Below are 16,423 nucleotides of genomic sequence, written 5' to 3' on the forward strand. Positions count from 1 at the left end.
GTCAAACGGGATTCTTACAGTTTAACGAACATCTAAGACTATTTCAGACAGCTCCATTTGATGACAGTTACAGGCGCAAACATTTGCACAGGAAACCTAGATATGGTATTAGCAAATACATTATTTTGCAAGACGGTGTTTATCTCATCCGGCTAATTTATGTATTTTGCTTGTACGTATTAAAACGATAATAAATAGTCAGTGTCCTGTAAGCGTTTATTACAATTTTACATTTTCTTTTACTTTTCAAGTTTGCGTGAAACGAGCACTTTCTACAGACACATTTTGTATCTACCCTAATCGATTCGTTAACAGCTTATATGTATAAAGACGGCAAACTGATACTGAAATAAAATACAAGACTTTACCTGTTTTCCACAAGAGTTTCCGTACGTTCCAACTGCCATTTCAAGTGGATCGTCGTGTTTAGTTTTCTGAAAGCAACAGCTTCTACTAATATGACTGATGATGGTAATAATAAACAAATCCAACTGGAAAAACATGATATTAAATAACAAATTATTAGTAAGTTTAAATTTATATCTGGGAATTTCATTACCCACAGATGTATGTATTGTGTCTTTTTCATTTTTACAAAGCTCCAACCCTGGTCACTTTTCTATACTATGTTTACCCAAATTTCTTAAGAGGTGTTCTTTTACCATCGCATTGAATACAAAAAGTAGTACACGCAAACATTTCAATCGTTCGAATACATAGATACCTTTTATTCCTCCATTATTGAAGAGTACAACACATCAACAAACATATATACAAAGACAAATATGAACAACATTTAAACACATACATGTAATAATTGAGTATGCTTAAATAACATGCTAAAAGCCCAGATAGCGTTATATCGCACATCAAGAAGAAAGTGTGTGTTAATGTAAATCAAAAGCTAAATTGGAAAAAATAAACCTTCATTATGAAAGTGTGTATTTTAAGATTAATTTTGTTGTATAATGTGCAGGAAACCGGTATCAGTTTTCACATTAAATTCTGTTGTATAATGTGCAGGGAACCGGTATCAGTTTTCACATTAAATGACTGTTGTATAATGTGCAGGAAACCGGTATCAGTTTTCACATTCTGTTGTATAATGTGCAGGAAACCAGTATCAGTTTTCACATTCTGTTGTATAGTAGGAAACCGGTATCAGTTTTCACATTCTGTTGTATAATGTGCAGGGAACCGGTATCAGTTTTCACATTCTGTTGTATAATGTGCAGGGAACCGGTATCAGTTTTCACATTAAATGATTGTTGTATAATGTGCAGGAAACCGGTATCAGTTTTCACGTTCTGTTGTATAATGTGCAGGAAACCGGTATCAGTTTTCACATTAAATGAAACAGTTGTATTGAAATGAAATTGTATTTCAAGACTTTTAACATAATTTTCATTTCCCTTACCTTTGAATTGCTATAAATTGACATTAGCTTTTCAAACAGATAGAAAACATAAATTCCGGCAAGTGTTGCGAGGCTGTATCCAAGGAATGGTTCAAAATGTGCTTTCCCTGACGAATGGTCGTGACCATGATCATCCTCTTCCTTATGATTGTGGACACCAAACGCCTGCAATCGTATGATTTGTAAGATATTTATACACGGGTCAAACGCCTGCAATCGTATGATTTGTAAGATATTTATACACGGGTCAAACGTGTTTAGATACATTGTGCTAAACATTTGAAAAAAACATTTCGAATTTTGTACTGATTCAGGGAAAGGAAAAATGCAACTGACACTGACATTTTTAACATCCACCAAAGTTGACAAGCAAACAAGAATCTGTAGTATTATCTATGAATCTTGTAATGACGTAAACACGCGTAAAAAACGACAAGTTATATGATAAATAGTGTTGTTGTTATTTGACCTTACTTACGATACCATGTTACACAAGTGACAAAAATTAAAAAACGTTTACGAAAATTATGTAAAACATTTTGTTCACTCGCTTTGAATGTGCTAGTATTTCAGAACGGAAAGTTAAGACCGACAGAGCAGCAAATACCGGTGGATATTGCATTTACATGTCTTTTTACGATTTAATAGAATACTTCGCCCTTAAAGGCATATCGTATCATATATTAATTGCTTGCAGTTTATCTATATATATGTTGAAGTCAGTAAGTTGTATTATTTTTTTTGGAACAGTTCAGTTTTTATACGAGAGGGAGTTTTTGTTTCCATTAACATACAGAACTCTTTGTGTTTGTGCGTGCGTGCGTGTGTGTGTGTTCGTCTTCGTGTTCGTGTTCGGGTTTAACGTCTTTTTCAACAATTTTTCAGTCATCTAAACGACGGTTTTTACTTGTAGCAGTGAGCACAATGCCCAACTTTATAGTGCTGCCTCACTGGAATATCACGCCGTAGACAACGTGACATGATACCACCAGTCACATTATACTGACCCGGGCTGACCAGTCCTAGCACTACCCTCTAAATGCTACGCCAGCGAGGAAGCTGCTAGTACCATTTTTTACGTCTTTGGTATGACGCGCCGGGATCGAACCCACGACCTCCCGCACTCGAAGCGGACGCTATACCACTAGGCTACCGAGGCGGTATACATATAGAACTAAACAAATAAATAGCTAAGTTTAAACATATATAATGCTATAATTAAATATAACAGCAATAATTTTTATACCGGTTTATTTTGTAAATTCTATTTTATCATATCTGATGTTATTGATAATGATTCTAACGCATGATAACATGAAACATGATATTCAACAAAATTTACCAATAGATAATGTTTGACAAATATACTGTAATTATACCATTGGGAGAAGATGTAATAAAGCATCTGCAGACAGGGTGGAGACGGCAAGGCCTACAAATATTGCAATGAGGATCCTGTACACCGATTTACTGCTGCATGGTAATACAATAATACCCGCTAGAGAGCACAGACAACACAGAACATTTGCCAATGTCCCATATCCATATCCTGTTAAGTATAAATATCATCATTCAAATTACTATATACAGCAATATTGGCTAGAGAACACTGACAAGACAGAACATACGACAAAGTCCTATATCCATATCCTGTTAAATAGAAATATCATCATTCAAATAACTATATACAGTAATACTGTCTAGAGAGAACACCGACAAGACAAAACATATGACAAAGTCCCATATCCGTATCCTGTTAAGTAGAAATATCGTTGGTTTCATTAATATGTATACAATAAATATTGCTTAGTGAACACAGACAAGACAGAACATTCGACATATCCATATCCTGTTAAATAGAAATATCGTCATTCAATAAAGGTTTTATTAATTTGTATACAGTAAATACTGGCTAGTAAACACAGACGATATCCTGTTAAATAGAAATATCGTCATTCAATAAAGGTTTTATTAATTTGTATACAGTAAATACTGGCTAGTGAACACAGACAAGACAGGACATACGACAAAGTCCCATATCCATATCCTGTTAAATAGAAATATCGTCATTCAATAATGGTTTCATTAATTCATATACAGTAAATACTGGCTAGTGAACACAGACAAGACAACACATTGACAAAGTCCCATATACATATCCTGTAAAACAGAAATGAGCTTTTGTGACAAAGGGCACAATAATCTATATATAGCAATACTGGCTAGAAAACAGAGATAATACAAAACATATATGAGATAATGAAGTGGCATCATTGGACTTAGGTTTCAATAGCTTATACAGAAAAACTGGCTAGAGAACACAAACAACGCAAAACCTACGACGAAGTATTGTGTCCATATCCTGTAAAACATAGATAACGTCTTGCAATAGATATCCAAGAAAACTACATACAGCAATACCGGCTACAGAACATATATAATACAAAACATACGACAACTTCCCGTGTCCATATCATGTGAAATAGAAATAACCCGATTCCATAAAAGCCTCATTGAATTATAAACAGCAATACCGATGAAAGAAAGCATGCCTTCGGTATCCGTTACAAATATCGCTAAAGAAAAAATGTAAAAAAGGATTTTCTGAGTTGTCCTACCGTTAACTGATTATTCAAAAGCCATATCAAATAATCAATGATCTTAGAACATTTCCTCGGGGGTAAGACTATGGTTCCAATTCTCTAAATTAATGATCGCCGTTTTAGAAAGATCTCAGTGGGAAAAAAGATGGTGGTAATTTTACACAGAGAAATTAGACAGCCTGTACGATCTTCTTGTCTGTTTAATCTCCAATTCAATATTCAGTGCTTAATCAGAAGACAGCTACATTAGAATATCAACCAGATCTTTTATGTCTGTATTCAGAGTTATACCAATAGGAAAACAGACCTGGGCAATTATACAGATTTATTAGAGTATCAGCGAAACATTCTTGCTAGTAAAGTATACTTTCTGTTTTTACGACTGTATGTTATAACGTTATACTTGTAATAAAGTAGAATCATTCAAGTTAATATCATATTACCAGTAAATTACAAAGACAAATTTTAGGCTAACATGGAACTAAAATCAGGCACTATTTTAATTGTAAAAGATGTTTTTAGAATGATGACCCTGTCCAATAATGTTCTGATCCAGTGAATAAGGAAATCTTAAAACAGAATAAACTGACTGGAAATTTACATACTGATTATGAACTTTGTTTATGCTTAACACAAGAAATCTAGCCCGACTAAATTCTTTTAAAGATTTCTTTTTTATATTTTTATATTTTCAATTGCTTTCTTCATGTAAAGATGTACCATAAAGTCAAAATCGTACATCTATTATCATCTGTATTTTTGCTACAATGTAAATGTGTTACTGTCAATCATGTTTTTCTAACACTGGACTAACCATAACTGTAAATCACGTGATAAGCTGTTCTTTTAACAACACAATATTTGAACTGTGAAAGAACATGTTAAACCCCAATGGCAATTTTAGTATGATCGACTGTTACAAGTTGATTTTTAAAGTAAGATCAGAAATATATTTTTAAAGATACAAGGCCATGGTAGGTTTGTATTTGTAGCATTTATAGATTAGTGTGTGTAATCAATGATAATCTGATGATAAATCAGTGTCATCTGAAGATAACTTTAGGGAATTATTGCTAGCCAAGTCCAGTGACAGTTTATTTCCACTGTTACAATTTTCAAAACATTTACAAAGAATCTGATATACCGGTATTGCTTAAAATACATCATTACCTTTTATCTTACAAATGATTCAAAGTTATAGACTTGACCCTATCAAAGCTCTTGATATGCCAATGAAAAATCTATAGATCTTGTACAGAAACGGAACATATACTATTAGATACTAATACATACGTTCAGCATCAGTTGGATGTCCAGCAACAGTTTGTTGTTTGATGCTGCTATCTTTCTTGCAATTAGCGGACAGTTGTTGTTGAATGAGAGAAGGGCAAACTTCCTTGAACTGTGCTAGGGGGATTCCTGTAGGTTGCACTTTATATACGGACAAAATTTGTTCGGCAGTGTAACACTGATTGTTCTGAAAGAAATAAATGCAATATCTTACTTAGAATAATTTCTCACAAATGTAACATTTGTTGATCTTAACCAAGCAACAAAATTATTTCAAAATTAAATACATTTACGTTACAGTAATGTTTCCTTATGTGTGAAAATACTTTGCATTTTATGCAAAGATGTTTGAGGATCGGTACTATATACTGTATATTTTGTAAGTATTTTAGATCCATTACAGCTTTCAGAGATATCCTTAGAACACCGGGCACATTTTTATACAATCTCGCCAGGCATACGTATGTTTTTACAACACAGAAAGTGACGTCAGACGAACTTCAGCTGTTTCCGGAAGAAAAGAAAATGAAAGTAAACTGGCTAAACTTGAAAACGAAAGTCGCATTTGCATTGGTCTATAGTCAGGGGTCACGCGTAGGGGCCACCCCGTCTAAATGTGGACCTCTTTTTCATCTACGAAAAATTATTTGAACTCGGAATAAACACAAATCCCACAGGGATCCGTAACGGAGAAAGGATATATGGAGATTTTTGGATTTTCGTCAAATCATTCAAATGGTCATTTTTTATGTTGTCTAAAAGCGTCAGTATATGCCTCGGATGTTAGATATTTCCGTGTTTGAGAGCTGCTGACCTGCACATTTCAGAAATAGTTTCAAAATGAAATCCGTTTAATAAATGTTAATTCTACGGAAGAGTGAAAGGGCCATCAGACGCTTTATTACGTTACAGGCGCGGAAAGGATATAGCAATATTTTGCACGAAAACGAATCATGGGCCGGTGGTCTAGTGGTAACACACTTGACTGCCAATCCAGAGGTCCGGGGTTCCAAGAACTGGAAATTTCTGAGATGCTCTTGAGTGTCTCCCACCTGACTAAGAGGCCTGTACTGGTTCTTCCCAGGAAAGACGGCTTCGCGTGTATCGGTGCTATACACTGAACACGTTAAAGAACCAGACTGTCTATTCGCAAAGAGCTAGGCTTAGTTATCCGGACAGGCCTGTATCTCTCTCTGTTCTCTCTGACTGTTCTGGGGGCTTTATCTCACTCTGTCCCTCTGGTCAGATCGCTCTGTGTCTGTACTAGTAGAGGATGAATTTCGCGCCCTGTGTGGCTGCGTTTGCTATACGTAAAGCGCCTTCGAACGTGTTTATCATGAAAAGGGCGCTATATGGTATAATAATAATAATAATAATATCATAGGTAGTTTCTCCGAAAACGTACCTTTTTAAACCAGTTTCAAATATATCACAAAAAAAAGATCTGTTGAGGGAGATATTCTATCTGTAACAAAAACGCGATCTGCTATTAAAATACAAAATGTATTATATTTTTTTTTATTAAAAATAGATCAATTCTTAGTAACTATTGCGTATGATGAGAGATGCAAAAATGAACTCATGACCATAAGCTTTTCATACACTTGAACGTTGAATTACCCATGTTGAAGGTTCTGAAAATACTGAGGTGTCAACCGCCCTCTTTTTTCTATGAGCGTGCCCATGTTCATGTCCATGGCCATCAACCATACTCATCTCCGCTGCTACTGCTTGTCCGATACTCAGCTTTGTCAACAGTTCCTTGAAATCTAAAGAAAACAGAGTGAAGTAAAGTTATGTATTAGACCTACTAGAAAGGCTGGAAATAAATATATATTTTTTGAACAGCCAGCTGTAAGTAACATATATCAATTATGTAGGTAATTCCTAAGAAATCTCAGTCATTAACAGTAAGATACATAAATGAAAACAGGAGTATAAATTTTAATTTAGAATAATCAACATTATAAAATACCATGTTATATTGGTACTTCTGATATTTTGTAGTTCTGTCTACTTTTAACACCTATATGTTATACAAGTAATTTAAATCTGGCTGACAAAAATCTTTACCACAACCTAGGCATTATTATCCGTTCGCAGGGACTGTTCAGCTGTTTCTTCGTGCTATTTATAGAGGGTAATTTCACTAGTGTATAGAGGTTATTACAAACGTTTTGCAATAATTTATAAAAGGCAGCTAACACAAACACGACAAATGGCATCATGCGTGCTTAAGCGAAAACAAAAAACTGTTTCTTGCAGTATATATTGAAATTCATTTCGTCAATGTAAGTTATTAACGTATATTAGAACATCTCCAATACAATTATTATCCCCCGCCGAAGCCGGAGGGATATAGTTTTGGCGTCGTGCGACCGTCCGTCCGTCCGTAGCCATATCTAGGAAGTGGTTTGGAATATTTAAATAAAATTTAATATACATGTTCACCACTATATGGAAATACGGCCTGTCAAGTTTCAGTCAGATTGCCCAAGTAACACCACCAGAGTTATGGGCCTTAGAATTTTCTAGTGTTAACTATATAGGGTACTATAAATATGGCAATTTCTGCTTCATAACTTGTGAGATATTTGACCTAGAACTATGAAACTTAAACTGAATTTAGATCACCATAATATGGTAGTGCACACTCAATTTCGCCAGGATCTCTTTAGTAACTTTAGAGTTATTGCCCTTTAATTGTTTAAAAATCCACATACTTGTACACTACAAACTAACCAATTGGTAGAATTTCATTAAATTTCTTTCATGTTTTTCCATGAACATTTATTATCAACATGTGAAGTCGTGTACCCGCACCCGGTCACCCCTACCACCCTGGTCCTAAATTTTTTACCGGATATATTTCTTTGCTATTCCTCAACACAAACCCATTCGGCGGGGGATACCAATTCATCGACTTTGCTTGCTTTCAATTTAACATGCAAACTTAGTATTTAATGAGACTTTTGAATGCGCTTTAGCCATTCTAATTTTTGAAAGATTTCTACGAGGTATTGTGGTCACTTGTTCGTCGGCGTCGTCGTTGGGTAAGATCTGTGTTTTGGTCCGCTTTTTCTCAAAAACTATACGAGCTATATCTTTGTAGTTATCATCATAAGGTGAGTAATTGGGCCAACACTCATAATTTGTCAGAATTATGGTCGTTTTTGTAACTATCCAATTGGAATTTCCTGGTACATGTATATATTTTTATTTAGGTCCACTTTTCTTGAACACTACAAGAGCAATAACTTTGAAACTTCACAAGCTAAATTATCATCATTAGATGAGTACGTTAGCATTACTCTCGCATGAATTTTGTCATAATTTAACTCTATTTATACGTATAAAATTTGAATTTCTGTATATAAGGTTGTTAATGTGTCATTTACTTTAACATTAAAACAAAGAGTTTCCGCTTTGACAATTTATACACTTGTCTGTCATCATAAGGCAAGTATGTAGACCAAGAGCCATAACTACGATATGAACTTCGTAAGAATTATGAAACTTACTTGAAAAATTGTATATTCTCAACTTAAATTTTTGTGTAGGTCTAATTTTCTTAAATACTATGAAAGCAATAGTTTTGAAGTTTTGTACACTTTCATTATCATTAGGTTAGTAAGAAGGTCAAGAACTATAACTCTATATTGCATTTTGTCAGAAAAATGGCCTTTATAAACTGTCAACTTTGTTTTCTTTAAATCCCTTTTTTGAAGCATTGAAACTTTATACTGTTTTATCACCAAAAGGCAAGTAAGAATGTGAAGAACCATAACTCTTTTCTGGCTTTTGCCAAGCACTTAGTTACGGACAAACTATGGTTCTTGCAAGTGGTGCTCTCGTTATATTTATAATATGAAAAGCTGATAGTATATTAATTAATCGACGACGACACAATTCCTACCAAACGATAACATTTTAGAACAGTAATTATGCCTGGTGGAGGCGCCAGAAGCAAAGTTAGTTTTCATTCGATCTGATGGCTTAATTTAACGCCCATGCTCTAAAGTTAGGTTATCTAAATAAATTTCAGTTGTAAGTGCATTTGTTCCTGAACAGGCTTAAACAAACACCAGGTCTGCTATTATTTTGCTTAGTTTAGTTCTCTACTTCCAAAGCATCTTTTAACAGTCCCCCTTATACGGAGTCAATTTGGCGACCTGCGACCGTATTACATTATATAGTCTAAATTATAAGTTTGAATTCGTTTTGTCTAGGACCTTTGGGATATTTGTATTTCATCTGATTTTTTCGTATGCTATAGCATGTGTTTATTTCATTTCTTTTCAATTTGTGATATAGCATCCTGTCATGTTATTATTCTCATATGTCTATCTCTGAATATAAAATGAATCTGAAACGCACAAGGGATATATTCGATGTGTAAGTCATGAAGTCGTAAAGGGGAACGAAATGTATCTTGCATCATAATAATTTTCTTGTTATTCCTTTCTAGATTAAACATCTGCCATTTTGATCGTTATTCTATTTGCACATTGACGGCTAAGGCAAACCAATCATGATTAAGTAGTCTACAAATAGTTTCTTCAGGATTTGTTTTAATATACAGTCTTCCTCAGGGTAATCGACGTATAAACCGATAAAACATTTTCTAAATAATTGATGGTGCAGATCCTGTTTTCATTCTGTTGTTTTTGAAATGTTGTTGTTTATGTTTTGACTTGTGTTTTTAAAGAATTATTTTTCTTTTAACGTTCATCACAGTTGCTTATAATTTAAAACAAAAATACTGTCGTAGGTGATTTTATGATGAATCGTCTGTAAAATCTATTTACTTGTTAATGTTCCGTATATGGGGTTTATAACATTTGAGAACCAAATACAGTCAAACCTGTCTTAAGCAGCCACCAAGGGGACAGGGCAAAATTGACTGCTTAATGGAGGTGTCCACTTAACATAGTTTCTTAAAAGCAGTCAATTTTAGGGATTGTCAATGTATGTACATGCACAAGTGTTTATGCAATTTATAATTCAAGCAAACAAATGAATAAAGAAGGAATTAACAGGACAAACAAAAACAAAAAAAAAATCCCCGTAGCCCCACCAGCAGGGGATATCATTTACCTCGCATGCAATATCGAAAACCAGTCTGTGTTAAAAAATAGTTTCATACTTACAGGCACAATAGCGCCGTGTTTTAGAACAGGAGTTTTTGAAATATTTTATTTAGAATCAAACAACTGAAACACTTTCGAAATTTCTGTTGATCCAACGACATTGTTGTCTAGATTTTTCGACGAATTCCTTTTGTATATATATCAGCATATCTATGCGAGTATAAAAGCAACAGTTTCTGTAAAAATTGTTCAGTTCTAAAAACAAAATTCTTCCAACTTTTTGCGGGCTAGACATCTATACAAAAAGTACACTTTGGTCATACAATTAATCATTAGTAAAGATATCTTTAAAATTCAAGAAGTTTACATTACTGCTCATACGTCTACGTAGATCTTTTATTATTTTATAAAATATATCAGACTCTTCATACTAAAATGGTTGAAAAACTTAAGTGTTTCATCTTTATAGTGCCATGCGATTGTATTTTAAGTTATCGGTGACGACACTATTCTTAATTCAGAACAGACTAATCAAAGTCGTGAGAAGAAAGACAACTTTCCAAAAGATCTGATGGCAGAATAAAAAGCCTCTCAAAATTCTTTAATTTTTTAATAATAAAATGTCACTGATACAGTTCTGTTATCCTGTCCTCCCATTAAAACAATAAATCGGGAAAATTTCGACCACAAAACATTAAACAAATATTAACATAGTTTTACATTAACAAACGTTTAGTGTGGATCTAATTTCATATCTTGCCGATTGGTCATATCTCTTTATTTCTTGTAATGTCAATAATAAGTTTATCACTATTTTCAAAAACAATTTGAGACATATCTGATATCTAACTTCTATTTTTCTTTGTGTAACTTTACGGTCATAAAGAGAAATGAAAGAGATGCTGTATCACAATAATGGAACTATTTCGCAGCTATAGCTAATTAGGTTTTGCCTTTAATTTGCGGAACATTTCAGTTATAGTTACTATATTAGTAAAGGAGAGGTAGCAATCACCATCAACATTTGTTAAACGGTTTACGATTTTTCGTTGACACTTCTAAGGTTGGACCCTTTCTTCAAGTTTTTATTTATTTTATTTAATTTTATGTTATGTGTTCCGTATCTAAACCTTATTTCAATTTGTTTCGTTTTTTTCTTCGGGATACATTTCTGACAAATGATCATAGGGCCCACCTTTTATTTGATATTAGAAATTCTTCAAAATAATTGTTCATCGTAAATAATTTCCGGATTTTAAGGGTCATAACATACAGTTCAGGTATATTACATGAACTTTCAGTTTGAAATAAAAAATAGAGGAGATGTCATATGCCCATACCTTCGTATTTAAGAACATCATTGTCCGCATTCAACTCTTTAAAGACACTTCTAGCGAAGAATATCTGTCTTGGTAGCAGACGACACTGTTTGGATATTTTGGCACCTGTTTAACAAAATGAGATATTTGAATCATAAAAGTGTTTTGATCTGTTGCTTTGTTCTAAACGACGTATTCTAACAGGCTCTCGAAAGAGCGAAATTTACCCAAACGCTCACAACGAAATGGAGCGAAATAATGTTAGGCAATGATTCTAATAAACCATGCTAGATAATTACTGGACAATGATAAGTTGTTCTGTTGTTAGCATAACAACTATAAATGAGACTGAACTCTAAAGAGTACATACGTTTTATAAACAAACAATAATGATAACTTCAATGCGAGGAGTGGGGGGAGGGGACATGCATCTATAGCATAATAACTATGTCTTTTTTCATTGCCTGATAATTATTGATAAAAACCTGAAGCGGGATCAGTGTTTTTTCTCACGTACCTGTTAACATATGGTATACGATCACCGACGATAATTTATCAATGTAGTCGCTTTCTAAAGGACTTTCTATATCCGCGCCTAACTGGTCATATACTATGTCTGCGCCCACACACTGAAAATAAAAGTCACAAAAATACATACTATATACTGCAAAGACTATAGCCAACATGAAACAGAGGACTGATTTGCTAACTGAACCAAAGTTGTTTCCTTGTTCTTTATTTAAAACATAAGTTTTTCGCTTTCTTGATTACAGTTTAATGTAAGCATGCGCCAGGGTTCAAACTGTATTATCATGGCAAAACACCTCTAAGGAGTAGCAAATCAGGCCTTGTAACCGTAGAAATATCAGAATAATACAAAGATTCCGCGAACTAGGCGAAAACTATTTAGCTACCGGCAAGTCCCGATAGCTGGAAGAAAAACAAGAACAGAAAACGAAATATATGTCTATTTAGTTAAATGTATTTCACAAATCTGATGATATCAGGCCGATTTGGCCAATTGCTGAACTTGTCTAACTTTTATGTTGCCATCAATGTATGTTTTGGAAATGCTGAAAAAATATATCGTCTACTTCACCTTCAGAGACCACTCGCACTACTTTACAAATCAAAGCACTGAAGAACTGAATGGGCGATTTTCTTGTCGATCTGAGGGCAATTTTAGGTTCGAATCCCGCAACCAACCGGACTGTTAATGATTATGGTCTAGTCCTATTCCTTTCCTAATACAATGGTTAGGAAAATTGATGGACCCGAAATAGTGTACCTCCTTTTTGAAGAGTATTCGTATTCAATTCCTACCAGAAACCTACTGTAACTAAGTTTTCGGGAGGACGTAGGTTCAAGCCCCACTAGGACCAAACGCTTTTTTTTTTTTTCATTATTATTTCTTTTATCTAGTAAGATAAACTGTTTTTTCAAGACTTATTATTGATTTGTTGTACAAAAGCGGAAATTTTTCATTTGATTAGTCATTTCTTGCTGTTTAAAGTGAATTTAATGTCTGATACAGAAGGGTGAAGGTTTAGACATCTTTGAAAATACTGAGTTACGTGTGGTAAATGTTCTTTATTTTGCATTTATTCTTTAGTTTACATAATGTGAAAGAAATATAGGTAGGTTTTACTTCTGCCTATGATTATTTTTAAATGCAGAGAGCAAGACCATAATTTTTCAGTGTTGGAGCGTAATTTCTATCCGATTGAATCCCTTTACTTGAGACTCCCCAGAAAAAAATGTTATCGACAGTTTTATTTTGTGTTTTATAATTGTTACGCAATACTTTGAGGTTTCTTTTATCAAAATGTTTGGTATAATGAATTCTCTGCGGTCGTTTTCCGCAGTGGTTATCACTGTAAAATTCGTCTCTGTTTGAGCTTGAGGAAATAACATAAATTATACAAAATTTAAAAAAAAGCACACACACACACACACAAAAAACACGACACGGTAAAAGTTGTTTAAAAATGCAACACATTGCCAAAACAATGTTATCAAGTTAATGCAATCATTAAACATTACCATTACGGGTCCACTATCTTAATATAACCTGAAACACAGCTGAAAACGGGTGTTTAAACAAAAATCGCTTACATCTATACCCCTCACCCCCTCCCCACTGAAAAGCACTTTTTACAATATTACTTTAATGTTTCTAAAACGAACTTGTTTAGTATAAAAACTGCCAGAAAACACAAACAAACTGCCCGTTAAATCAAACAATTTTATAGTTTCTATTGTAAGTGTAAACGTTACTTCTATTGTAAAATATAACATGTAGATCTACGCTGTTTCGGTATACAAATCGTAAAATTTTCTTCTCACGTTACTGTGGCAATTCCACGCAGCGCTTATCTCCCCTAGAACCTATATAGCAACTGATCTGGAAGAATTTATTTTAAAACTTATGCTCCCATTTTACATTATTCATATTTTGTGCTCATTATTTATTGCATTATATGCAAAATCATACCTAGTAAAAGTAATACTTTTATTAAACATATAATTGATAATGCGCATTGACATTTGTTATGAATGAAACTGTGCTTGTTTGATAAGCTATTTATGGACCGAGGTCGTAAGTTATAACGAAGTGGTCGCTGGAATCCCGTACATAAACATTATCTAAATCTTTCGATACAATTTTAATTCGATGTGTTGTATATTTTTGTTAAATAAGTCTTACATTTCGCATGATTTATTACTTTATCTCTGCATATTACACAGTGTGTGCATTATGTCACACGAAAAAGTTCCATTCATACGGATATTTCATTCATAGGGGGCGAATTAATTTACCTTCGTTACGTAATATTTTCTAATGTTATCTGAAAGGATAACAGAGCTGCATGACATAATCATATACGGAATCACGTAAAAATTATAGTATTCTATATTTGGACAACTATACATATTTATATGCCTGTTCTGCGGAAATGTTATGATTATTTCGGAGGCAATTGTTTACTGAGTTCTTAGGCATATGGTATTAAGAGAACCTGAACCGTATTGTTCACACTGGGGCTCTAAAATCGCCCCAAAAATGATCTCACCCTTGATTACAGTCGTCTGGTTATTCAGGAAATAACATTTAGCGTGTTAACGTGGCAAATGTAGTGCGTGATTTGTCTCAATTCAAGGACAATAATATTGAGGTCACCGCTCGGGCCTGACCCCTTATAGAGTTCTTTTGAGATTTTCATATACAATTTGACCATCAACCTACGAATGTGGGCTGCTATTTTAAAAACATTCATGGAATCAATTAATTTGAGTAAGAAGGTTTTTCTCGATTTCAATCCACATGAAAAAAGAATGTATATTCTTCAAAAAGCTAGTGAACGATGAAGTATTTTTGAAAGAGGATTACATATGTCATTTCACGCCATTTGCGTAGACGTAGAAATGCTATCGTACTAAAAAATCCTGACATCGATATACCATAGTACGACAACTTGAATGAAAAACTTAGAAATGTTACGTCAGTAAGAAGAACGTACTTTATTCGCAATGAGTCTTGTATCATCATCATCGTCGTCGTCGTCATTATCATCTTCGTGATCATGATCGTGGTCATCTTCTTCACTTGATTCATTATCGTGATCATCTCCATGACCGTGCTCATTAACTTCATGTTCATGATCGTGTCCGACATCCATGTGTTCGTCAAGAATTTCTGCAATAGTTAAATATCAGAAATGCATGCGGGGTAAAAATAACAATAGATCTTCTTATGTAATAATAACAAAGATTGATGCACGTAGAGCAGTCATTAATTACGTCAATAATGTGTTAAACCTAAATATATCACAGCGAGCATACAATTGTAATATCAACATTTTCAAAAATAACGAATATTTGTAACATTTGTGCAACGCAACCAGATGACAAAAAAAAAAGACAAAAAAATCCTACTTCTATTTGAACTGTGGTCACTAATAACGCTAATAGAATCCTAGAAGTCGGCATTCAACAGCTTTATCACGCCAAGGGTAATTCGTCAAAGCAATTTACTTCGAGAGTTCCGGAGAGCGTCGTGTGGGCTTTTGACGTGTCAATACTAATGTAAGAAAAAGTGAAATATATTTTAATCAGGACCGTTGGAAAGACAGTTCCGCTCATACCATCTCTCAATGAGGACCCTTGGAAAGACAGTTCCGCTCATATCGTCTCTCAAGATTGATTGAAAACTTGCATTATTTCAGGACTGAAACGTGTTTTCGTAAATTTTACCAATTAGTAACTAATTCGTAAATGTACTTGACATTTTCCTAAGAAAATGGTCCAAAATAAAATAGACAAACGAGGCTTTTAAGTATCGTCAGTGTCGGGTCTGATAATTCTTATTTATAATGGGTGACCGCAATTTGTCAGCAAATTAGCCTTATTCAGAATCAAGTCCGTTGCCCCCGAACTACAGTCGTACAAAGGAAAGTCATAGTATCATTTTCCAAATACGACTGTTAGTCCAGAAGGGCAAACTTGCTTAATAAAGTTGGATATTGGCAAGCTGTTCCCCGAGTCTCATAAAATCGTTCCTATGAAATACATTACTGTATATTTTACACCCTATGGTGTTAGAAAAATATTATAGCGCCGGCGATAACACTGGAAAATCCTGTCCAGCGTGCAAGAAATATATTGCGGTATAGTAACTCACTTTTCTGAGTGTTAAATTAAGAA

The 16,423-nt window shown here is 34.0% G+C and overlaps 1 protein-coding gene across 2 annotated transcripts in view; it reads right to left on the reverse strand.

Moving 5' to 3' along the window:
• LOC123559580 (zinc transporter ZIP12-like) overlaps positions 1-16,423 on the reverse strand; it is a 52,367-nt gene that overhangs the window by 13,513 nt on the left and 22,431 nt on the right. For both annotated transcript variants that reach the window (XM_045351520.2, XM_045351521.2), the window contains exons 3-10: positions 15,241-15,416; positions 12,237-12,348; positions 11,741-11,845; positions 6,931-7,079; positions 5,314-5,497; positions 2,797-2,966; positions 1,418-1,582; positions 369-434 (exon numbers count right to left, since the gene is read on the reverse strand). In XM_045351520.2, coding sequence (XP_045207455.2) covers positions 369-434; positions 1,418-1,582; positions 2,797-2,966; positions 5,314-5,497; positions 6,931-7,079; positions 11,741-11,845; positions 12,237-12,348; positions 15,241-15,416 — 1,127 coding nt within the window. The remainder of the gene's footprint in view (positions 1-368; positions 435-1,417; positions 1,583-2,796; positions 2,967-5,313; positions 5,498-6,930; positions 7,080-11,740; positions 11,846-12,236; positions 12,349-15,240; positions 15,417-16,423) is intronic.

Source organism: Mercenaria mercenaria, chromosome 10, assembly GCF_021730395.1.
Source record: "Mercenaria mercenaria strain notata chromosome 10, MADL_Memer_1, whole genome shotgun sequence".
Taxonomy (NCBI): Eukaryota; Metazoa; Mollusca; class Bivalvia; order Venerida; family Veneridae; genus Mercenaria; species Mercenaria mercenaria.